The sequence below is a fragment of the Notechis scutatus genome, chromosome 2 (genome assembly GCF_049901735.1).
Source record: "Notechis scutatus isolate UNSWTSFEM ecotype Mainland chromosome 2, rNotScu1.2, whole genome shotgun sequence".
Classification (NCBI taxonomy): domain Eukaryota; kingdom Metazoa; phylum Chordata; class Lepidosauria; order Squamata; family Elapidae; genus Notechis; species Notechis scutatus.
In genome coordinates, this window is record NC_142010.1 from 22114219 (window position 1) to 22138509 (window position 24291).

Below are 24291 nucleotides of genomic sequence, written 5' to 3' on the forward strand. Positions count from 1 at the left end.
AGTATCTTGAGATCAAATGATTTACTTTTGTGACCTTTTGGCAAGCAAAGTCAATAGGAAAGCCAGATTCACTTAATGTGTTACTAATTTAACAACTGCAGTGATTCACTTAACAAATGTGGCAAGAAAAGTCATAAAATGGAGCAGAACTCGCTTAACAAATTTCTCACTTCGCAACATAAATTTTGGGCTCAATTGTGGTCGTAAGTCAAGGACTACTTGTGTAGACAAAGGCATAGATAGGAAAAGAGTCAATAGCACAAGTCATCCCTTTTATATAATTGGCTGAATCGTGCTTCTTCCAGTCAAACACTGTATTTTCTTTTGACCCCCAAACAAACGGCTAGGCCGTCTTTTCTGGAGTGACTTAATTCCCCCCCCACACACAACCTCGCCAAGAGTGCCCCGCAGGCAGCCACGCCCGCCACCAGCTGCTCCTAACGGCCGAACATGGCAGAGGGCGGAGAGCTCCCTATCACCGCCAAGCACCTTTGCTACATTCCTCCACTGGCAGTGTTTCAGCCACTTCTCGGGTGGGGGAGCTGCCTCCGTAGCTTCCACGGTTCCCACCAGCGGTGGCGCCTCTCACCAGCACCATCTCCAACAACAGCGGCAGCAGCGGTGGGACAGACCCCGCTGCCGACAACCGCCTGCCTTCCCGCAGGGGCATCGCTTTGCTTGACGGCGGCTGCGCCGACAACGTCCTGCAAGTCAGTGAGTCATTTGGGCTTTGGTGAGTGGAAGCGGTGGCAGGAGGGTGATGCCATCATTTCTCTCCCTCCCCCATGCCTTGCTTTGCTTCCCGCCCTAGAGCTTCGTGTCACGGTCTTGTCACCTGTATGGTCGGGCGCTCTCCTCTTGCTCCAGCCGCCTGAAACCCCCCTGTGGATCTTTTCCCCCTCTAAGTTTTCTTCATTCTCATTCCCTCCTTACTTCCCTAAGAATACAGACTGGCCGGGCAGCTTCCCCCACCCCTCAGTAGTTTTAAAAAGGGAACCATCTATCCATTTTGCCCTTCAAGCAGAGGCAAACTTTCCAATCCAAACATAAGAGAAAGGGAATCATCCTACAGACCCTTAGCACCCCTTTAGAAGTATGAATGAATGAATGAATGAATGAATGAATGAATGAATGAATGAATGAGCAGGAGAATCCTCTGGGAAACTTGGCAGGGAAAGAAGGAGGGAGGGAGGGAGGGAGAGTGGGAAGAGTGTCTTTGGGATTTGCCAGGAGAAATCCAGGAGCTGGATTTCCATCCTATTTCTATCCTTCAAGGAGATGAAGATGGGGAGTGCATTTAAGGGGGTGCTAATGGGCTGTAGGAGCAAGATGAGAGCGCCTGACCATGCAAGTGATGAGACCGTGACCCGAAGTTCTAGGGTGGGAAGCAAAGCGAGGCATGCAGATGAGAGAAACAATGGCATCACCCTCCTGCCACCGCTTCCACCCACCGAAGCCCGAATTACTCACTGACTTGCAGAACGTTGTCGATGCAGCTGCCATCAAACAAAGCGATGCCCTTGTGGGAGGGCAGGTGGTTCTCTTGGCAGCGGGGTCTGTCCCACCACTGCTGCCGCTGTTGTTGGAGACGGCGCTGGCAAGAGATGCACCATCGCCGGCAGGAACTATGGAAGCTATGGAGGTGACTCCCCTGCCCGAGAAGCAGCTGAAACGCTGCCGGCGGAGGAATGCACTCAAACCATTCCTTCACCCGCTGCAAGGGATACTTCTCCACTACCACCACGCTGCAATCTCCAGCAAGGACTCCGGCCTCTACGTCTTGCCCAATGGCAGCACTCTGAACGCGGCATAAGCCACAGCGAGGACAGAAGGGAAAGCGGCGGCGGAAGCAGCAGCAGCGGTGGCCAACGAAGGTCCTGTGATGCAAAGTGCCCCACCGCCACTGAGGCCAACATCCACGCTGCCACCGCCCACCCACTGACCCGGCCTGCAGCCAGCATCATACCCGGTTCTGCAGCAAAGGCACTTGGAGGGGATAGGAAGTTCTCCGCGCTCCACCATAATCAGTTGTTAGGAACGGCTGGTGGTGAGGCATGGCTGTCCGCGGGCCGCTCCTAATGGCAAGTTTCCCCCTCCTTCCCCCCCATTTCACATGTTTTAAATAGGCCCAAATTTGGGAGAAGGGGCTTAATTTCACATCACGCCTAGAAAACATGCTGGGCATTCCTATGGGGGGGGGTGTATTGTTGGAGAAACATGGTAGATGATTTGACTTCTTTTGCTCTTCTTAACTTGCAACATACTGCTGTGCTTGGAACTTGCCTAGTGCAGGTTCCTCAAGTACACTTCCTTTAGCAGTTTCTGCCATCTATCCTTTGCGCAAGCCCACTGCTAACCCTGATTTGCTTGCACTCCCCCCTCACGTAATTACTTATAGTTTGTGTGCCTCTGGCTAATGGAATAATTCTAGCAACATATGGAATTCTACTAAAGCTACCCTTTCAATAATTACATGCTAGCCCAACAAGTTAGATCAGTGGTTGCCAACAGGTGGGCTGTGGCCCACTGGTGGGCCATGAGAAAATTTGGGTGGTCCGCAGAGAAATCTCACCCCCAGAGCACTCCCCAAAGTAAATAATCCAGGCTACGCAGAAACACAAGGCTGTGCCACCCACATGGCCCATGGGAACCCTCCCCGCCTACCCACTCCTTACCCGGCAAACTTGCCTGCTGGAAAAATTGCTATTTTTCCTTTTACCGACCATCACCTGTTCTGCTGTGCCAAGAGATTTAGATTAGCTATGAAGCAGGAAATGGTTGAATTTCTTGCTTTCTAGCTAGTCTTTAGATCTTTGGCTCTGCTTTTAAGCACAACCAAACCTCCCTTAGGACTGAAGGTTCTATTATTCAGTGCAGATTCACGGCAAGCAAATTTTATGTGACATACTGAGCTAGCTGATAGCAGATAAATAGATCACTGAATGATTCTGTGAGCAACTCAATCTGCCTGCCCGCTTTGCCTGATTTTGGGTAAAAATTGCTCTTTTTTAAAAAAAAAAAATTTCAATATTTACATACATGGTGAGTTGTGAGTTAATTTTGTGAGTTTGCTTGCTAGCAAATTTAATGAATTTGCTTGCAAGCAAATTTTATGTAACAGACTGAGCTAGCCGATGGCAGAAAGATGAATGATTCTGTGAGCAACTCAATATGTGTGCCTGCTTTGCCTGATTTTGGGTAAAAGTTGCTCTTTATAAAAAATCAATATTTATATAAATATTTATAATATTTACATACAAGCCATGCCCATCCAGTCACATGACCACCAAGCCACACTCACAAATTAGGTCACGCCCAAAGAACCGGTTAGTGGTCCCTGGGATTTAAAATTATGAGCTTGGTGGTCCCTGAGGTCCAAAAGGTTGGCGACCCCTGAGCTAGACCAATGCAATATAGTCCAGGACTACTTTTATTGTAACCGCTATAGTAAAAGTATAAATATTACTGCTATAATAAAAGTATAAATATTATACTCTTATAAATATGAATGGGCTTCCCTCTCCCTCATTGCTTCTTCTTGTGAATTGCAGGGGGGACATGTCTGCCATAGACTCAAATGTTTATCTGACCACTGCTTTGTGGTAGCTCTTCCTTCTATCTTTCAAAGCAATTCCCTATGTTCTCTATTCTATGTTTCTTCTCCTCCAGTTTCAATACACTTGGGTACTTAACTAAGATAGTTTTAAGGGCCCCGGTTATAGTGATGCACAGTAAAAGTAACTTTCAGGTAGTTTAAAAAAAAATAAGTATCCTTTTCTTCAAAATATTGCTTTCCTGGGGATTAGAAAACACTGACATTACAATGCATAATAATAAGATTTGAGGAATTTGCATTAAAATCTGATAAAAAGTAATAATTTTATAACATTAATTTCATTAGATAATATTGAATAAAGTCATAAATAGGCTTGGATCCAAGTCATAGGGCTGAAGATTAGACTGGGATGTAAAAAAAAACCAAACCCATCTCAGAAGAAGGCAGTGTCAAACTACTTCCATATTGTTCACAGCTTCATGCAATCACCAGACATCAAATTCAGTTCAAAGGAGAGTTTAACATATTTCAAGTTTATTATTTAAAACTTAGTGATTAAAATTCAGTATATAAATAGTAAACGCATGAGCAATAAATTGCTTTAATTCTGTCATATTAAGAATAAATCCATATTAAAATTGGACTAAATTTCAATATAAATTTATATTGTACTTAGGCCCATATAAGTAACAATTTAAGGTTATTTCAATTATTAGTTCTTACAAAATTTGATGAGGTGATTCAACAGATTCACTTTTACACAAAGCTTTGAATAAAATTTTTGCATAACATTATTAGAGTTTCAGAAAGGTACAAGCTTATGAAGTGCAAATGTTTTTCAGTTCAACTTTCATGTTTGTGAAGTTTATTGTATTACTACAAATCTATAATATCATTCAATATAACAGTATTATGATTTTATTACTGTGCTATTTGTAGTTCTCTGATGTAATTTAGTCCTATATTGTTCTGATGAATATAAAAGATACTCAATCATTGTTTTAATTGAAGAAGTATATAACCCTTGGTAAATACAATAAAAAATAAATAAAATCAGAAATTTGGAACAAAATAAGGCAGTCTGTCATGTTTACTGTGAAGAAAATTTTTAAAAGTTCTATCCCCTCACGTTTGTTCAAGGAAAGGCCTGAATATCAATATTATAGAGCCTCAGTGGCGCAGTGGTTAGAACGCGAGTACTGCAGGCTACTTCTGCTAACAGCCAGCTATCTGCAATTTGGCAGACCGAATCTCACCAGGCTCAAAATTGACTCAGCCTTCCATCCTTCCAAGGTGAGTAAAATGAGGACCCAAATTGTTGAGGACAATAGGTTGACTCTGTAAACTGCTTAGAGAGGGCTGTAAAGCACTATAAAGTGGTATATAAGTCTAAGTGCTATTGCTATTATGACTTTTCCACTTTTTATCCCATAAACTTAATTTTAACCTTTATATTACTAAAAGCAAACCACACTCATACTAAAACAATCTAGGGCTGCAACTTTTTTCCCTAATTTTTTCTGAATTCAATACTTGGTTTTTTTCAACACTTCCAGCTACACAATTAATTTTTGCAAATCCTTTCTTTACTATTTGGCAACACTGGAAAAATACACATACACTAAGGCAATCACTGAAAAAACTGTTTAAATTAGAGTATATGATAAAAGAATACTGACCTGATACTCTTCTGCTATACTTGTTAATAACAGGAGCTACAACAGAAACAAAAAAGTCCGGTAAGTTAGGAAATAACATTGATAAAATTATTAAAGAGGATCATAATTATCTAATAACAGATTTATCAACTTGTTATTAACTTGTTGGCTTTTTTATTATTACTGATTTTCATTAAACTTCCAAAGCTTTATTTTAACTGCATATTTATAACAGCTTTTTTTTCTTCAACTCTCTCATAAACACTGAGGAGAAATATAACATGTATTATATGCAGTCTATGAACAAGTATGAAATTCTAGGCTGACTAAAGTAAATTGCTACTTAAATGTCAGATTGGCCAATATATCTAAAATACAATAAAATACAAAGCTTAGTAATTTGTTAGACAAAGGTCTTTCCTTGTAGGCAAGAACTGCCCAAAGCAATTTGCTGTGCTTTAACAGTATTTCATAGGATTTAATTTTCATGAAACAGATGCTCACACTTAACTGTTACAGTACACAGTAAAAAAGTTAAGTATAAGTAGTCCTCAACTTACAAATGGTTGCTTAGATGTTCTACCTGTGGGATACTTATGACCCAGATTCGAACTTCTGACAGTTATCTGTCCCTCGCCTGCAGTTATGCCAAAAACTGTCCTTTACTTCTTTAGTAATCTTTATTTTCAGTAAGACTGCACCTAAAGTGAACAATTGGTTTGCTAAAAAATTGCAGTAATTTTCTTAATGACTGGTGCAAATAGTTACTGTAATGAGCAGACTCCATTATGGTTGTAACTCAAGGACTACATGTAGTTCTAGATTAAACTTCTTACTGAAAGAATCTTTTCACTTTTATGCTATCTGCCATAATCAATCTTGCTGTAAAATTGCTTTCTAGAAATCACTTTGGGTGTAGTAATTTCTCTTTTGAAAACATCTACCAGAATCTAAATCTGGTCAAGGAATAGAATCGGACAGGCAATACATTTAGCTATATATAAGTAACTGGGTCATGAAGATGAATGTTCAATTTTATATGTGGGTTGATCTATTTCATCACTGGTATCTTGTATTACCAATAAAATGAGGAAACACTTTTAGCTTCATTTAAGTGAGGGTGGAGGGTGAGATACAATTTTTTTTAAAGGTCTGCAATGACTTACTAATTTACATTTTTGAGTTGCTCATACTAATGGATACTGCTACTATCAAATATTCTGACATTATTTTTAAAGCTGTGAAACATCATCAATCAGTATGAAACAATTTCTATTAATTTAAAGTCTAATCCATGTTATGCACCTTAATGTAACATCAAACCTAATCATTTTCCTTTGTCTCAGTTAAAGATAAATCAGGGGTGTGCAACCTCAGCAAGTTTAACATTGCTATCTGGGGAATTCTGGGAACTGGAGTCCCCAAGTCTTAAAGTTACCAAATTTAGAGACCCTGATCTAAACAGACCTATGACTGCCTTATACAATCAACTATATGTTTAAAAAAATAATCCAAAGCTGATATCACAACAGCAACCAGGCTAACAAATAGTAACTATATGTCAACAGAAATAGCACCTATTTCAACAGAAAATCCATTCAGCTAAAAATGAAATTAAGAGGAATAAAACACAAGCAACAAAAACAGATCTTGTGAATCAGGAAAAATGGATCATGAAAGCAATATTATTTGACTGCATCTTTTTGCTTAACAGAATCTCCATGTAAGGTAACTTCCTTCAAAGAAACACATGGGCATTCTCCAAACTATAATTTCTCAAATCCTTAGTTCCTTTTTTTAAAAATTGTGTTATATTATTTCCTTGATAGTTTTCTGGTATTTCAAGAGATCCAAGTGTCAAGCCTCTTTATCCCTAGTCCATTTTTTAGAATTTTCTAACCCTTTAGTATTCAAATGTGACTATATTATAGTTTGTTCTCAATTTCCACTTGCATGTATAATGACAAAGCATTGTGGTTGCTGTTCCCTATCAGTAACATTACAACATCTTGCATTGGATCATGAACCTCACTTAGAATTAACTTTAAAGTTGTTTCCTGTCTAATTGGTTCCAAGTCCATCTCTTCTATGGCTGCAGTATTTAGAAATGGTTTTGGTCATCATATGATCATGAATACCCAGTATACGTAAGAATACTTGCAGTCCCCCTTCCAACTTTTCCATACACTTATTTCTCTCACTTATCAACATCATTGTTGGTACTTGGATCAGTTGATCAGTTGAACAAAAGCATATCTTGGCACATAATTTGTATGCGTAATCATATTTTATAAACTTATATGCCACCTGACTCCAGACAACTCAACAAAAATCAAAGAAATCTGAGGCCAGATATTGCTGGTATTAGATAGATATTTATTAGTATTTATTAGCCAGATATTACAGGTAGTCCTTAACTTACAAACTATTTGTTCAGTGATCATCCAAAGTTATAATGGCCCTGAATGGCCTTTATGATCCTCGGAGTTCCAACTGTCCCAGCACCCTCATGATTGCATGTCTATGAGCTGGGCAGTTTGCAACCAATTCACACTTACAACCAGTTGCACCACTCCACAATCAGATGATCGCCATTTGCAATCTTTCCTGCCAGCTTCCCCAGAGACTCGGAATCCGAATTTTGATCATGTCCATAAGGATGCTGCAACGATCATGTGAAAAACGTTCAGAAGTTACTTTTTTTCAGTACAGTTGTAACTTCAAATGGTCATTAAATGAATGGTTATAAGTGGAGGACTAGTATTGCAATTTGCTCTTTATGGGACTGCCTTCAAAGATGATTTGGAAGTTTCTGCTGGTCCAGAATACAACAGTCTGAGAATAATGGTATAACTTGTCTCTCCTATGCAACATCATTACTTCAGGAGCTGCAATGATTGTCAGTAGGGTCCTGGGTGCAATTCAAGATGCTGACAACATGTCTGAATCTCTTTATGGAATAGACCTGGATATTTTTGGGACTGCCTTCTCTGCTATTCTAATGAGATATGACAGGGAAGATTTGCTTAAGTCCTTGAACCATAGGAAATAAAGAAAATATGTAATGTTCCCTTTGTTGCTTAATGTATTTATAGATAAACATATAAGGAATGCTTGTGGTGATGATAAACTTCTGTTATATATGGAGATGTGAATGCATGTGTTCCTCTGTATGCAAATGATACTGTGCTGGCTGAGAACCCAAACATTTTGTAGCAAATGTTAAAAGTAAAATAATGAAAAGTATGGGTATGAAATCAATGGATCAAAGTTGAAACACCAATTTAACTAATGTAGGGAAATAGGTCCATTAAACCCAAGGGGGATGTTGTACCTTCACAAAACAATGGATGGAATAGATTTTGCATATTGTACGTTATAGATTTTACAAATGTTTGAGTTGCATACTGATTTTATACATTTGGAAAATGCATAAAATCCATAATGGATAATGCATGTTCAAAATGGCAAATGGATTTTATCCATTGAATCTGCTAAACCAAGGTCCGCTAATCTAAGGGTTTACTGTAGTTGTCTTTGAGAGGAAAAATGGAAGGCAAGCACATGAATTTAAATACCTGGATATAATGCATATCAAGGGTGGAAAAGGAGATGAAGAAATTTTAAAATGTGCAAAAGTTGACCAAAAAGTGATGAAGAGTATGAGATCTGTTGTGAGGAGTAAACATTTGTTGAAAGAAAATTCAGCCGATAAAGTACAGTCAAAATAAGCTAGATCTTTGATGCATGAAGAAAAAATATTTTCACTAGAACGTTGGGAACAACCTTAGGCAATAAACCATTATGTGACCCTGAAACTGCCAAACTTTCCTGAAAATAAAAATGTCCTGGCTTAAAGAAGCAAAAAGAGCTGTACAGAAAAGCAGGCTTTATCCACTTTATTAGGTTGGATTTGTCAATTAAATTGGATATGTCAGAAGAAACACAAAACTATTAAATGTAAAAGTGATGAATTACTTAAGTGTGCATTTTGTAGTGAAACAGAGTGGGATAAGAATGATTGATTAATAAAAGTGGAATATCATGAAGGACTGAAATAATTTGATCATTTCCCGGATGTGAACATGAATTAGAAGCAAATCACAAAACAAATATATAAAAAAATGAATGTATTTAGACTAGGTCTAAGACATTACAAGTAAAGTCTAGTTAAGAAAACATGCTAGCAAATGAAAATTTAATAGGATCAAGGAAACAAAGACGACCCATAGAAGACGCAAAGACATGGGGATGAATATTACCATAGTTCTATTTGGTCTGGAAAAAAGCCAAAACTTGTGGAAGTTAAATCAATGGAAAAGGAACAAAACAGAGACATGGGAATTGGAGTTCTCACCAGCGTTCCTGAATTTCATCACCAAATATTAACTGCTGCAAATCCTCTATTACTGGATATTTATACAATCAGGATAGATCAAAATGGACTATGGAAAAAGCCCATCTATATTTATTCAAGGTAAATATAGATGGGCTTTTTCCACTCCCCATTTTAGTGCTCTTCCTTTTGAATGGTCAGTGGTTAGATTTGATAAGACTCCTTATCCTTAGAAACTTTGCCCTTAACTAAAGTTTAACCCCCCCCCCCCCCCCCCCCCCCCCGGGCCCCCCCCCGAAAACCCCCCCCCCCAGAGGGGGGGGGGGGGGGGGGGGGGGGGGGCCCCGGGGGCCCCCGGGCCCCCCCCCCCCCCCCCCCCCCCCCGGGGCCCCCCCCCCCCCCCCCCCCCTCCCCCCCCCCCCCCCCGGGGGCCCCCCCCCCCCCCCCCCCCCCCCCCCCCCCCCCCCCCCCCCCCCCCCCCCCCCCCCCCCCCCCCCCCCCCCTTGCCCTAACTATGAAGGCAGATGTCCCTTATATTATACGCTGATATTTGCTTTCCCCAATTATTTCCAAATAGGACAGTCATACAGATAATTTTTTAATATTGGTCAAAGACTGTAATTAAAAAGTTCAATTATATAGGCCAGCTTATCACACTATACTAGGTTGTTGTCCATCAAACAGATCACTGTACTAATTTCCCATGTCCAACTAAACTATAATCCATAAGCAAGAGTATAGAACCACATTCCCCTAAACTAAAATCTCCTCAAACTATCACACTGAGTTACAAAGGAATTGAATATTTAAAAAACATCTCTCAAACGAAAGAATTGTTTGTTATTCTGCAGGTCTGCAGAATCTGCAGTTCAAACCAGATAAGCCAGGGCTGTCAATTTGCAGCCCACGGCCTGGATCTGTCAGGCACTGGCCATGCCCATGCCTGATTTAGCAAAGGGGGGAGTCACAATACGTCATGTGATGATACTGTGACAACATGAGTTTGACACCTCTAAGATAAGATAAAGCATCAGGAAGAGGAAGAGATGAATTATTACAGCTAATATTTCTATTTCATGCTATGGTGTCCCTGTAAATAGAATCCCTATCTCCCAGAGCTTACAAGATGGCCAGAGATTCACTTTGAGACAGGTGACATTGTTCACAGTTAGATCCTAGGTATGCAGACCTGCCAAGGTAAAAACCAACAACATTAATTGCATCCAGAAACTGACCAGCAGTGTGGCTTCCAAAGCTGTATTATAGAGACATATCTTGAAGAGCCCACCAGCACTTGGATTAGTGCATGTTGAACCTGTTTAACCTTTAAGGAGGATGAACTGCAGTATAGCAGTCCAATCATGACCTCTTGGATTTCCAAAACCTCCTCATGCAAAAAAGCTAACTCCTTGCCACAGCTTCCATATGCAATTCAAATAGAAGCTGCAAGTCCAGGAGAAACCCACCATCCCAAGTTGTAAGCCAGTTGTGTAGAAAGGGGTGTGACCCTGCCCAGAAACAAATACTGTATTTCTCTTGAGTCATAGCGTGTTTATAGTCACAGCCATTCAGTTATACTAAGATTTTCTGTAAATTTGTCTCTCCCCTCCAAACCATAACAACTTCCAGGTACAATGGTTATGGCAATGCATGATCACATCCAGCAACTGCATATAGTTGCATATCTACTTCCTCAGGAAATCTTGGAAGTTTAAACATATCAACTGTCAACTGGTTATCTAATATATTTTAAAAAGCAGATATCAAATATATTATCTTACTATTGATACAAGAAATTTATCCATCATCCAATTTTCCAAAGCAGTTTAAATTTTTGACACATTTAGCATAGGAATAGATGGATAAACTAAGGAACAAAAAATACTCAAAGTATCAACTTTGTAATAAAATGAGTACCCAAATAAACATTTACTATGTCAAAATAAATTAATCAGCTATAAAATATACAGCTGAGAGTTCAATTACAATGTTCAATAGTTACAACTACATGACACAAACATTTACTTTTAATGTACAATAACAAGGATAAATCATAACATAATTATGGTAGACAGCTCCAGCAAAGTCAATAACGTTTCATCCCACTTCTGGGATTTGGGGAGAATAAATATAATTGCCACTTTAGAAATGATTTATGACTACAATGAAAAAAATTAAAATGCATCTGTTTAGAATGCTATCACTTGAAGGATAAAGAGAGGCATAAAAGGAACACAGGTGAAAAAGAAAAGCACACAGAGAACAACACATCTATATTATTACTTTTGACTAAAATATATATATATATATATATATATATATATATATATATATATATATATATATATATATATATATATATATATATATATATATATTTTAAGTAGGTTTATGGCTCTTATATCATAGAACCATAGAGTGACAATGCTGTACTTCAAAATTCAATTATATATACTCCATACTCAATGAAACAGTAGAATGTGGCAAACTTTTTTTTTCAACTGTGAAGTCTTATGGAGGCAGCCATGTTTTGTCCTCAGTATAATGGTTGCTTTAAAAATTCTGAAGGACAGCATCCACCAAGAGATTTTAGAAAGATTTCCAAGAAGCTTTTTAAAAAGTGATGCTCTCTGGCTTTTGGACTATCTCCCATCATGCTTGACAAAATATACCAAATTCCAAAGAAAGTAAAAACAGACTAAACACTGCTCAGAATTTATCATGTGCCAAGGATAAACAAGATTATATTATTTTATCCTTTGAACACAAGTCTGAAGTACTACCAAAATAAATTATGCTTTCCAATCAATTGTCCTTCAGAATTATATCTTTTTTTCCCTAATGCACATTTGTGCCCCTCTAAATGTTGCTTATCTCCACTTTCCAGCATAAAAATGGTTAAAGATTACTGTATTCATCAATATCTGCAATCCCACTTGACTCAGCTTCTTATCATAAAGGAGTTATAATCCAGTCTGGCCAGTTACCACTCTTTTCCCATATTTTAATCCTCTTTTCAATTATCTATGTAATTACTAAGACTTATGCTCAATTCAATAAAGAACTTACCTTTATAACAATATAGCAAACATAGTAAGGTATATTTTACTCATTTTACTCTTGTACTATGACATTTAATATAGCAACAACATGGGTTTTCTATTTTAATGAGCTTTCACAAAAATCTATGTCACTTTAAAATAAAACACTGAATTATGTTAAAATGCTTAACACTAAAGGAGAATCTGCATAATCACCATTGTTTCAGCAGCTTATTCCAACAATTTTTTAATCAAAGTTGTTCTATTTCAATGAATCTTCCTTCCCAACAAGTATGTTCTGAATCACTGCCTTAACATGGTTAACAGACAGAAATTTTTAATTACTGTACACCAACTGCTGTTTACACTATCAGGTTTACCATTTTACTCTAACCACTCTATGTTGTTATTTTAACAGTTACTAGGATACTCTGTATTTTTGCTTTCTTTTCCAAATTGGTCTTTCCTTAGCAAATTAAAACTAAGGCATGCTCTATAAATGCATTTGCTTTTCTAACAATGTTTAATTTAATGGATATAACGGCTCACAGCAAAGTTTTATTTTACCATACATAAATACTTTACAAAGTATCAAGAAAAACATATCCTCCATCATCTCAATGGCATTTGAAGCTACTTAAGTACTAAGGTTCTACATATTTATTGTTAATAACTGAGCTAACTTTTTCTGTATCTCTTAATTATTTCAATTAGTCACTCTCATTCATAATGATAAAAAGGTAACTATTTCTGAATTCAGAATATTAATTCATTAATTTTATTATGTCTGGTTTGGCAGCAAAAGTACAATCCAGACCCACTAAATAGATCCACATTTGAAAAAGAGTATCATTATTTTTCCAAATTTAACAAAGATTTAATTTAATATTTTGTTTAATATTTGCCATGCCTAGTAAGACTTGACATTAATCTGCATTTTTAAAAATCTGTGTAAATCACATTATGCATTACATACATGTTGCATTAATTTCAGGTGTTCAGAAATGAAAAAATTTCTACAAAAAGCCCTATCAGTATTTACCACTTAGAAAGTGAAGTATGTCCCCATAATGCACAGCATTCCATTTTTGTTCACTTTTGCTCTCCCTGGCAACAGCCTCACATACACTATACAAAAACAGCTTTTTAACTGGGTCTTTCCTGCTTCCCATCTCAGGAAAAGTATCTCATTAGCATCATAACCATTTCAGTTACAAAGATACAATTCAGAATATCCATTTCTCTGAAAACTTCCTCTTCCCTGATTGTTATCATATGCTAAACTTAGAAACGTGTTAACTCATTTATAACAGTACATAGCACATAACTTACCAACCAGGGAAAAGAGATAAGAAAGCTGAAGCATCAACTGAACTTAGTGGGCCTTACCTCTCAATTAACATGTACAAAAGTTAGACAGTAACTATTCTATCACTAAGATTTTTAAATAGCACCTTCACTTTTGACACTTACAAAAATAGAATGTGTCTAACAACATTGATATCACCTAATTCTAAGATTTCCTAAATGTTCCCCAATGAGTGCTGAACTGAATAATGGAATCCTGATACATTATGGTACATTCTCCTCAAATCTCTGGTCCCTGTACTCAAAATATTTTTAAACACTTGCTTTGTGGATTAACTACTTACACCATGTTCCAATTATGAGATAATTAATCCACACTTTGGAAGCTGCTTTGGACAATTTTGAAATGAGCTAATCCAATTTTGAGCCAAGAATATGCAAATAGCTATGGAGTTTAGAAATGAGTTTTAAAAATATTTTTCATTGCTTACCATTAAGCGTAAAATATGTTGTAAATAAAATGAGAACACAGGAAACGTTCTCTTCTCAATACAGCTGATCTCTCTTTCTCTCTCTCTCACACACACACCCCAAAAACCCGGACACTGAAAAGGCTGCCAAGGAACAGTATATTCAATGCTTTCTCTTTAATCAAGAAACAAGGAATTCCTTAGAATCTTGTTTTTAACCCCAAGTGGTCCTCTTTAAAAAAAAAAAAAATGGAGGAAAGACTTTCATTCAAAAAGTCTTCCAGTATCTGGAGCAGTAGCCGCTCAGACATATTGAAGTGAGGCAGGAGAGTCAGTGAAATTTGAAATGATCCAGCTACCGTTTTCTTCCCCTCCCGCCCGAAGGCCATTATCTCCACGTCAAAACGAACGAGGGGAGGCAAAGAAGCAAAACACACTAAAAAGGATCTCTTTATTTTCCTACACAAGGTCACACCTACTTTTCCGCATTCAAAGGACAACCTCTCCTCACCACCACCACCACCACACACACACACACCCCAATACCCGCAAACCACGTTCTGGGCATTAATCACCATTGCTACATTAACCTGGTAAATTTATACCCTGCCTCCCCCAGTGTTGCTTTGACGGCAGGATTTCGCACAGCGGGGCTCTCTCTCTCTCTCTCTCTTCTCCGCTCTCCCACCGTTCGCACGACATGTTGGAAGCACCGTAAAACCGGCGACTGATAACCCGCCCGGGGGCTCCCCCATCCTTAACCTACAGCCGCCCGCATGCAAAACGAAAAAAAAGAAAAAGAAAAGTCCGCCGCACGTGAGGATCCTCGAATCCTCTCCTCTCCCCCCCACCACCTCTAAGGAAGGAGGAGGTTGAGCAGCGCGTGGCGAGTGACACCCGCCACACACACACACACCGCCCCCCCCCCGCCCCAGCTTCCTCCCGGCTGCAACTCACGCTCGAAGTCGGAGTCGGAGTCCTCCTCGTCCGCTTCTCTCCGCGACTCTTCCCCGTTTGACTCGGTCTGCATAGGCTCCCCATCGAAGTTGACTCCTTTGCCCCTGGCGGCCTTCTCCTCGCGCAGCTGCTGGTCGCGGGAATCCCTCAGGCGACCGAAGTATTCGGCGGCGAAATCCAGGAGATCCGGCGGCCGGCGCCGCAACACCTCCACGGTATAGCCCTGCAGCAGCTCCGACAAACCGGCCGGGATCTCGATACTCATCTTGGCGTCGCGGTCGAGCCCGAACGAATTCAAGTCAGGGGACGGACCACCGAAGTCGGCTAACTGCCAACCGCCGCCGACTCCGACGCCGCCGCCCCCCTGAGCTTCCGAAACGGGGCCCGGCGCCGGGGCCTCCCACCGCGGCTCACTCCCCTTCTCGAGCCCCCTCTCTCTCTCTCTCTCTCCCTCAGCGCCAAGGGAGCCGCGCTCGCGCCGCCGCCTGACACGCGAGAAAGAAAGGGACTGAGGGTGAGGGGAGCGGGGGGAGGGAGGGAGGGAGGGACTGGGACGGAAGCGCACAACGCTGTACGCGCTCCAAGCAGGAAACGGCCAACAGCGCGAGCGAGAGAGCGAGCGGAGGCGGGGTGGGTGGGAGAAAAAAAGGGGGCGGCGGCGCCCGAGGAGGCGTGAATTAGAAAAAAAAAAAAAAAGTGGGCGGAATCGTTTGCGTCACAATACCGAAGAAGGGGCGCGCGAATGAAACGGGTTTAAAGGAGTAACTGTAATATGGAAGGGTGGGAGATGTGATGTCGCGCGTGCGCAGAGGAAGGCCGGGTTTTTCAGGTGGGCGACCCGCGTTTGGTACTGTGTAGTTCTTTCGCGGGTTCTAGCCGGCTGTGGGAAAGGAAAGGGTTGAGTTGCTGTGATTAAGGGGGGGGGAAGGGGGGGGGTGCTTCGGGTTGGCATCGCTTCGTGGTCTTCCCGATGATTGTTGCAAAATACGCGACGACTCTTCTTTAGTTAACTTCCCCAATCCGTAAATTACCCCCAAAGAACTGTTCAGAAATTGTCACTCGGCATCTGGGTTGGCTCGACACTGAACCAAAAACTATCCAGCTGCTTTTAAGGTAGCCGTTTGAAGAAAAAAAAGGTGAACGAAGCTTGTCAACATTTTCCAGAGCGGATCTTTTTTTAGTTTTCTTTCCTGATTTTCACATGAGAGGGGGGTAAACTTCTGGAGGTGTATGTATGTATGTATGTATGTATGTATGTATGTATGTATGTATGTATGTATGTATGTATAGGCATTACATTATTAGCCATTTTTGATGTACGGGAGAGAAGCATATATTTAGTAAAAGAAGGAAATGTTATTTATCTGGCTATTTCATCAGTGTTCGCTCAAATAGTGGGATAATTGGTAGTTTTATGTTTTTAGTTATCACTCTGTAAACAAAAATTATTGTCCCCATCAAGCCCTTCTGTTTTACTAATCCAAGAGTTCCCTAAAAGGTGCTTCCTGGTGGACAAAAAACAACAACAACTAAATCCTTACCACCCTGCTTCTTATAAAAGGTACTGATGCTGCTCTGAATATGGATTAGATACCTTCAACTTTTTTTTCTTAAACAGAAGGGAAGCAAGCACCAAATTGTGGAAGTGGCACCAAATATCCAAAGAAGTGGGAGACTCCATTGGGTGTATACAAGTCAAGGCTTCACAACTACCATATCTGGCAGGATGCTTTAATCTGGATTTTTGTATTTAGTATGGAATTTGCCTCAATCACTTAAATACTGTAGCCACTAGGATTTGAACTGTAGGGTCGTGAGTCTTATGGGCTAACAAGCATTTATATTTAATCACTTGATCGTGCATACCTCCTTCATTTGTGATATATTAAACAATGAGCTGTACATGACTACTTGGGCTGACCATAGATTTAGCAAGAGCCTAAAACTCAATTTCAAGAGGTTATCCTTGGTGATGTAACAATATTGGGTTGAGTGATATCACAAAAACCTCATGAGATCACATGCTTCCCAACTAGAAAAAAAGAAAAAATGTTTATATTTTCCTTAATCTGGTGATAGTTTTTCTTTCTGTGATAGGAATTTTTAATCATTCTATTAAATGACTAACTTTTTCATCCATCTTCCCTTCTGCTACACTTTTACATGTTTGTCTAAAAGTATGTCCTCAATCTCAATGTGATTTACACCTGAATATTACATATGCAACATTATCTTATATATCCTCCCTATTGTATAGCAATGTTAAACTTCTCAGAAAAGTATTGTATCATCCCTTAACTCCCTCTGATTTGTACATGTGTTACATGTAAAATATTTAATTGTATCAGTATTGAGATTTTTCTCTCTCTGTTCCTTTTATTCCTTTTGTGTCATGTTTTTCAGATTGAGAGTCTCCATGCAAAAAAAAATGATGCTTTCATGAATTATCAGTAAGTCATTTAAGAAATCTTGCTGGCCTAAAACTCTTTAAAATAATAAAACAATAAATGTATTCCTCTGGTATGCTGTTCAGCAAGCCATGTGCTGCATGAGAGAAAGACTCTCAAGTCATAGATGGAGCACTAAAGCAAAATATGCTCATCAACCTATATATCCATTTGGCTGTCAGGCCATTCAATTTACACTTAGTTTGTCAAATGTTTGCTGAAGTAAAGGCATATTGTGTCTCTAGAATTCCTAATATGTGACCAAAAAATAAATTTGGTCTAGCAGGATTTGTACATGGCTGGATAATTATAGCATTTGTTTCACATTGTTTATAGACTAATCTCTTTATGATGTGCTCTGGAATCTTCTCAGGATCAACGTCAGACTTTCTGATTTCTTGGATTTTTTCCCTTTTTGGAAGGCCAGAAGTAACCTTTTTGGTCACTTGGTACTTCACTGGAAGATTTCTGAAGGATTATATATAAGTGGTTTGCCAGAAACTACCCTTCAGCTAGTTTCCAAGTATACAATTTATCAGATCCTGTAAATTTAAACTCGAAGGAGTTAATCCCTGACCAGAATTTTATTAACTTCAAACTTAAATTCTATCCCTTCATCCTGCTTTCCTAGTGAAAGGGTTTTTTTTAGACAGAATAAGAGTTAGATAGCTCTGGCTTTTTTTATTGCCTGTTAGCATTTACCTTTATTACCTGTTAGCTGGTATGCTTGTTCTTTATGTTTTGAACATAACTAAAAAATATCTGTTGATTTTTGGATCTCTTGCTACTTTAAGTTCAATCTAAGCTTTCATTTTCCTAACACCAGCTCTATAGTTCTAGGTTATCCATACTTGTCAGCCCTTTGAAGTAGTCCAGGCAGGAAATACAAACCATGAGTATCAATCCTATCTTTATTGTCAGATGAAAGTGATAAAATCTTGCAAGTCTAAAAGCACTTTTACTTTCCAGAAAATTAGGGAGTGTCCCTTCTAAGATACTCCCCATGCTCCTTTTGCTTCTGTAGGCTGCCTTTGTGAAGTCCTTGGTGCTCCCTGAGCTTGGTTGTTTTTTTGCAAACATTGTATTACCCAACTAGATAACATCAGTGCTAGAAGGCACCTTTTGCATGATGGTTCTCTAGTCTGCAGCTCTTCCTTCTGACTTTCAAGTCATTCTCACATACAATACTCTTCCGTTTGTCTCCTGCCTCTAATTGATGAAATTTCTAAAAAATACAGTTAATGTGAGAGATTTAAATTATGAAACAAAGGTGCAGCATTATACAGGAACAAAGAAAAATGATAGTTAAGTTTGTTGAAGAGTATTATAAGAAATGCTCACTATATTTTCCTCATGCACAAAAAGTCTTTCAGTTGTTTACTCAGTATCTTTGAAAATGAATGTTGCAATTATGTTGTGAATGCAGTACATTTTCCCTACATGTGAAACTTTGTTCGCTGATTAGAGAAACAGCTATATGTCTGCAAAATCTGTGCTTTGACTTTGGGTCCCTTTTGAAGTACAAGGTGCAGCTGGCAACCCACACAAAAAATAAAGTTTAGTACTTTTAAATAAGAACACAGAACTTGGCAGATAGACAAGCACTTGACACTTGTGTGTCCTTGAAACCCAGAAGCATCAGTAACATACAGGCTATTGATTTGATGACGCCATTTTATGTTGTCGGTACAAATATGTCTGTGTTGCTCTTGGACTAAAGAGGAGGAAGAAAGCAGCATTGGTTATTTGAGCTGTTAAGTTCTACTCAAAACTATGACCTTGGCTGAGCTTGTCAGTTAGAGCGTATTTATTGTTCCCTTATCAAGAAGTCCCATCAATATTCCCAAATCCTTCTCATTTTCTGGAAATAAATATTTCTTAACTGTTTAACACAGAGTTAACTGAACATCAGATCATGCCCCCAGCACATAAATCTGATTAAGTCTGAACTGAATTTACTTCAAAGGGAGAAAACCCTGTACATCTTCCTTAAAAAAGAAAGATCGGACGGGGGAAAAATCACATTTAGCAAAATGAAGATGACTCTTCTATTTTAAATTATTTGAGGAAAATTTGACAATAACTTTTAGGCAAATATTTTGTTTCAGGAGTGGTGTCACTGCCTACGGCATTATGTTCTCTTACACTAGAACATTAGTAACTCTGTAATGTGTATTTTCTAATTCTTTTTTAAATGACTTTGCTCTTGTGATCTCATGGAACATTTATAAATAATAATGGGGGTAGAACAGGGATGCAGGGGTCAATGTAATATCCCAAGGGAATAAATTTGCTTTCTGAGGAATAGTAAACCCTCAAGTTATTACTTGGTCCGCAGTTGTTGTCAAAGCAAGCCTAATGACAATCTCTCAGAGAAAGTAAGCAGGATCTGGATTTTGATTCAGAATAAAACATCCAAAGAGTTTAAGGCACGGGTGTCATCACGTGGCATATCGTGACATTTTCCCCCCCTTTGTGGAGCTGACGCAAGCATGGCCTGTGCGTGACGCATCCAGCCTGCAGGCCGCCAGTTTGACACCTCTGGTTTAGGGTAAACATTTTTTGTCAGTTACATCAGATTAACAGCAGCTAAATTTTGTTTGTTGGGTGGAATTTCATGAGTCAACTGCTAACTAGAATCTACTGTTTACTAACCAACGTTTTTGCAACTTAGAACTTTCCCCTATTTGTATCTAATAGTATCTTCTTTTTTTTTGCCACGCCCCATTATTTAATTTTCACCTTATCCCTAGACCATGACTGAGACAGCCTTAAATAATCCTCAGTTGTATCACTGTTAAAATAGTGTTTTTCACCTTCATCTAACAAGATCCAGCTGCAAAGTATACGAAATCTTCCATTTTGGTATCCATGATGTTGGAGGGCAAAGCTGCATGTTGAGCGGATGGGTTTTATTAGTTATTTCAGATTGATATGAGCACATCTGTCTAAACAATGCAGTACTGTGATCGTTTATGAGAACAGTGCAATAGTGCTAAGCCCCTCGGCCAACAGTCCCATATATGTTTTAAATCTGTGGTTCTTATTAGTTCCACACAAGGCTGAAATAGAAACAGGAACAATGGGACTGACCTCCACCCAAACTGAGCACAGAGGAATCTGGAGGCTGACATTTATATATGTCTACCAAACAGAAAGGAAGGGAACAAATTCCTAAATGAATGTGCTGCTTGCAACTCAGCTCTCTGTGATTCCAACTTGCTATTTGTTTTTTTAACTTCATTCAGTTCAAGCTATGGGTAGGAGAGGCATAGCTGAAAGTTTAGATATGATTTATTCATTTATTGAGCGCATTTATATGGCTACCATTTATCTAGTGAAACTCTGGGAAGCAAACAAAATAAAAAACAGAATGGAAAAGTCCACTTTATTCCTGCCACAGTTCTGTAATTGCTGAGTGTTTTCCTGTCCTGTCCTGTCCTGTCCTGCAAAATAGGAGAGAAAGAAAAGCCAGAAGAATCAACCTATCATTTTGCTTATTGCTAGCTGCACGTCCAAAATCAGGACAGCCCCATTCAGCTGTCAATAAGAAGAAGAGCTGGAAGAGAGACTGGGTTAGTAGAGATAGGTAAGCATTTAACTCAGCAATGGACAAAACATTTAAGCATGGTTGTATGAAATAGAAAGATTCTGCTTCTTAAATCAGTGTTTACATTTTCTTCTTTTCAAGCAAGGAAAATGGAGAAAAATCCCTAAAACTCCAGATCTTGACTTTTAACACATGGCCAGCAAAATTTAGAAATGTGGCATACAAATAATTACCTCTTTTTATGATTGCTTGTTATTCCCCATCTATCTATCTTACACATCAATCAAGAAGCAGCAAGAATGATGTTTTTTTATGGGAATCCTTATACATGTTCTTATAACTGCTGTTCTCACTGCTGCAATACACCCTGGTTCATTTTAATCTCCAGTGTTTGAGGGATAATTTTTTTTTCCTGAGCACAGCTAGAGCAAAAAGCATTAGTTGCTGGGAAATGCAGATGAATAATAATCCTAACAAGGTCTGTTTTCACCACGGGGCTTCTTCCAGCTCTCAAAATGGAAATTTTATACTGTGGGACAAAAAGGTGCCACCTCCAATGTTCTTGCAGTAGTAGTCTAATATTGGGCAAAGAAGTTGATTACCAAGAGATTCAGAACAGCTATATCCCAATATTGTGAAAAGTACTAAAACAGTATAAGCAGCAGCAGTAAATAATTTTACCTTTGGCACTTCCTCATAAGTCAGGCATGTGACATCAGCTAAATGGCACACATCAGTGCATCCAGTGCAAATATCTGGCATGTAGAAACCTTTGTTAGGTGATAAGTATCCTAGCTTTCACCCGATTCCAAGCCTTCCAATGTATATTCACCTCTATATAGACATAGTCTTCTACCTAAATTGCTGTTCTGTGTAGGTAAACACCCTTTTCTTTGATGTCACCACCTATTTGCAGAATTTTACTCCCAATTGACATCATGTCTGAATATTGCTCCAGCATATGAAGTAAATCCAGCAAGTGTAGTTTGTAAACTATGTTGGATTAAAGCTAACTCTATTTGTTAAAACCTTGGGGCTCTCTGAGATTGGTTATTTGCTTGTAGACATTTCATTACCCAACTAGATATCATCAGTGCTAGTGAGTGTGGGGTTTGCTCCTTTTTTATATACAGTAGCTTGTCTTGCCAGTATTTGGGAGGGGTTGTTTTTCTCCTTAGTAGTTCTTTGATTCAGATGGTGTTTTCTGCTTATTTGCTTGGTGTTAATTCCTGTTTAACTGGGTTTGGCTGCTGGAGAGGATGTGTCTTTTAGCTTTTTTTATTGTCTCTTTTGAACAGTGTGTAAATGCAATTTAACTCTGTGTGTCTGCTGATGGCTGATTGGTCTGAATGCCAATTGTGCTAACTATCTGAATGCTAATAGTGATTTATTCTATAAACCATGACTGTGCAGAAGTAACCATAACAACTTGTCGCGTACAGGTTTTATTCAAAGGCAGTGAAATTTGATTATGTTTTACTTTTAAAGGAAAGTGCATAGTTTGGGGCAATTGTTTTGTAAGTACAGCTGCAAATGTTTAAGACCTGTGTGCTATCACCCTATTGAACACTATGATAAAACATGAACCAGATAGCTAAGTCTGTTTAGCCTGATAAATACACAAAGCAAAAAACATCAAGGCAAAAAGAATTAGTGAAAAGGTATTTTATTGACATATTGTTCATATTTATGTTTCTCACTGATTTCAGATTAGCATTTGCCAAACCTGCTCAATATATTCTGCCTGCTTGAAAGTTTTCTGGAAATTGATTTTTAAACTGAACGTGCTTGAAGCAGTATTTAGAGTGGTAGGGGAGTAGAAAAGAAAAAAAGCTAATTTATCTTTCCAAGGCTGTTAGTGAGCAGCTTGCCACGGGGCCATCCTCTGCTTTGGCACTAATCCATTCTGCCTCCAGTTGGGCATATCAGTTTATTTGTATTTTGTATACACTTCCAGTTATTCACATGGGGGGGAAGATGGGTTGCTAATGCAATTTGACAAAGTTGCAAAGAATTTCAATGGGTTTGGTTTTGATGTTGGTATGCCCATATATAGGGAACTATAATAAGCAGTAAAACAGCAAAGTGTAACAAGAAACATTCCATTAATATCTCTGAAGGTTACTTAAGTGGAAAGCAAAACCCACATATTCCAAAATGTTTCTTTTACCCGCCTTTTTACAGAGAACTCAAAGTAGCTTAATGCTCAGTTCCCAGGCAACTTATGGGCAGACTGGCTCCAAGAATTTTATTGCCAAGTCCGAAGGAACAGAACCTGCCTACAGCTGACTCTAACATTGCTGATAGAGCAATGTTTTTCACTGACCTTAAATGGCAGTTTTCTATAAGATGGGGTGGGCCACATGGTATGCAGCATAGCCCCTCTCCTTCCCCAATCACTGTTTTGCCCCTTTCCCACCCTGGAAATCCATAGTTTAAATATAGTATACTGAATAAACCCCATTTAGCTGGGTTTCCAAACAGATCATGCTCTGAATATTTTTTAGTGGTTTTCTGTACTTACTTATCAACCATTCCCAGAGGCCCTAGGTTGGTAACAACAACCTCTCCCACAAAGTCCATGCACATGCAAAAACAAAATGTATAAATATTTATAAGTCTATATAAATAATCTATGCATACCATAGGTTCCATTTGCACATCATAAAAGATCTTATATGTAGGAAGAGTTTTTTACAAGTTTTCTGATATACAGGAGCCAGGTTGGAAAGTGAATGGTACACCTGCTGTAGCCTTATAGAAAGACTGCCAAAGACATTAATTTGGCTTTCTGTCTTTTTATATGCTTGCTAGAAGCTGACACCTGGCAGTGGACATATTGTTAGAATATTAAACTGGATATGCTATTAAAATACTATCCATGCTGCTTCCCAATATCTTCCCTGGCTGAGGTGGTATTCATGGAATTGTTGAGAAAGCAAGAGTGTAGAACATCAACATTCCTGCT

At 39.0% G+C, this 24291-nt stretch overlaps 1 protein-coding gene and 1 long non-coding RNA gene across 3 annotated transcripts in view; one reads left to right on the top strand and one right to left on the bottom strand.

Annotated features, from left to right (window-relative positions):
• The window catches only part of PRKAR2A (protein kinase cAMP-dependent type II regulatory subunit alpha), an 88664-nt gene extending 72689 nt beyond the window's left edge, over positions 1-15975 (bottom strand). Inside the window, exons 1-2 of the mRNA XM_026682660.2 lie at positions 15327-15975; positions 5236-5271 (exon numbers count right to left, since the gene is read on the bottom strand). Coding sequence (XP_026538445.1) covers positions 5236-5271; positions 15327-15591 — 301 coding nt within the window. The 5' untranslated portion in view covers positions 15592-15975. The remainder of the gene's footprint in view (positions 1-5235; positions 5272-15326) is intronic.
• A 57-nt stretch (positions 15976-16032) lies between these two features.
• The window catches only part of LOC148131917 (uncharacterized), a 28967-nt gene continuing 20708 nt past the window's right edge, over positions 16033-24291 (top strand). For both annotated transcript variants that reach the window (XR_015747202.1, XR_015747201.1), the window contains exons 1-2: positions 16033-16155; positions 17730-17776. This is a non-coding gene — a long non-coding RNA (uncharacterized LOC148131917). The remainder of the gene's footprint in view (positions 16156-17729; positions 17777-24291) is intronic.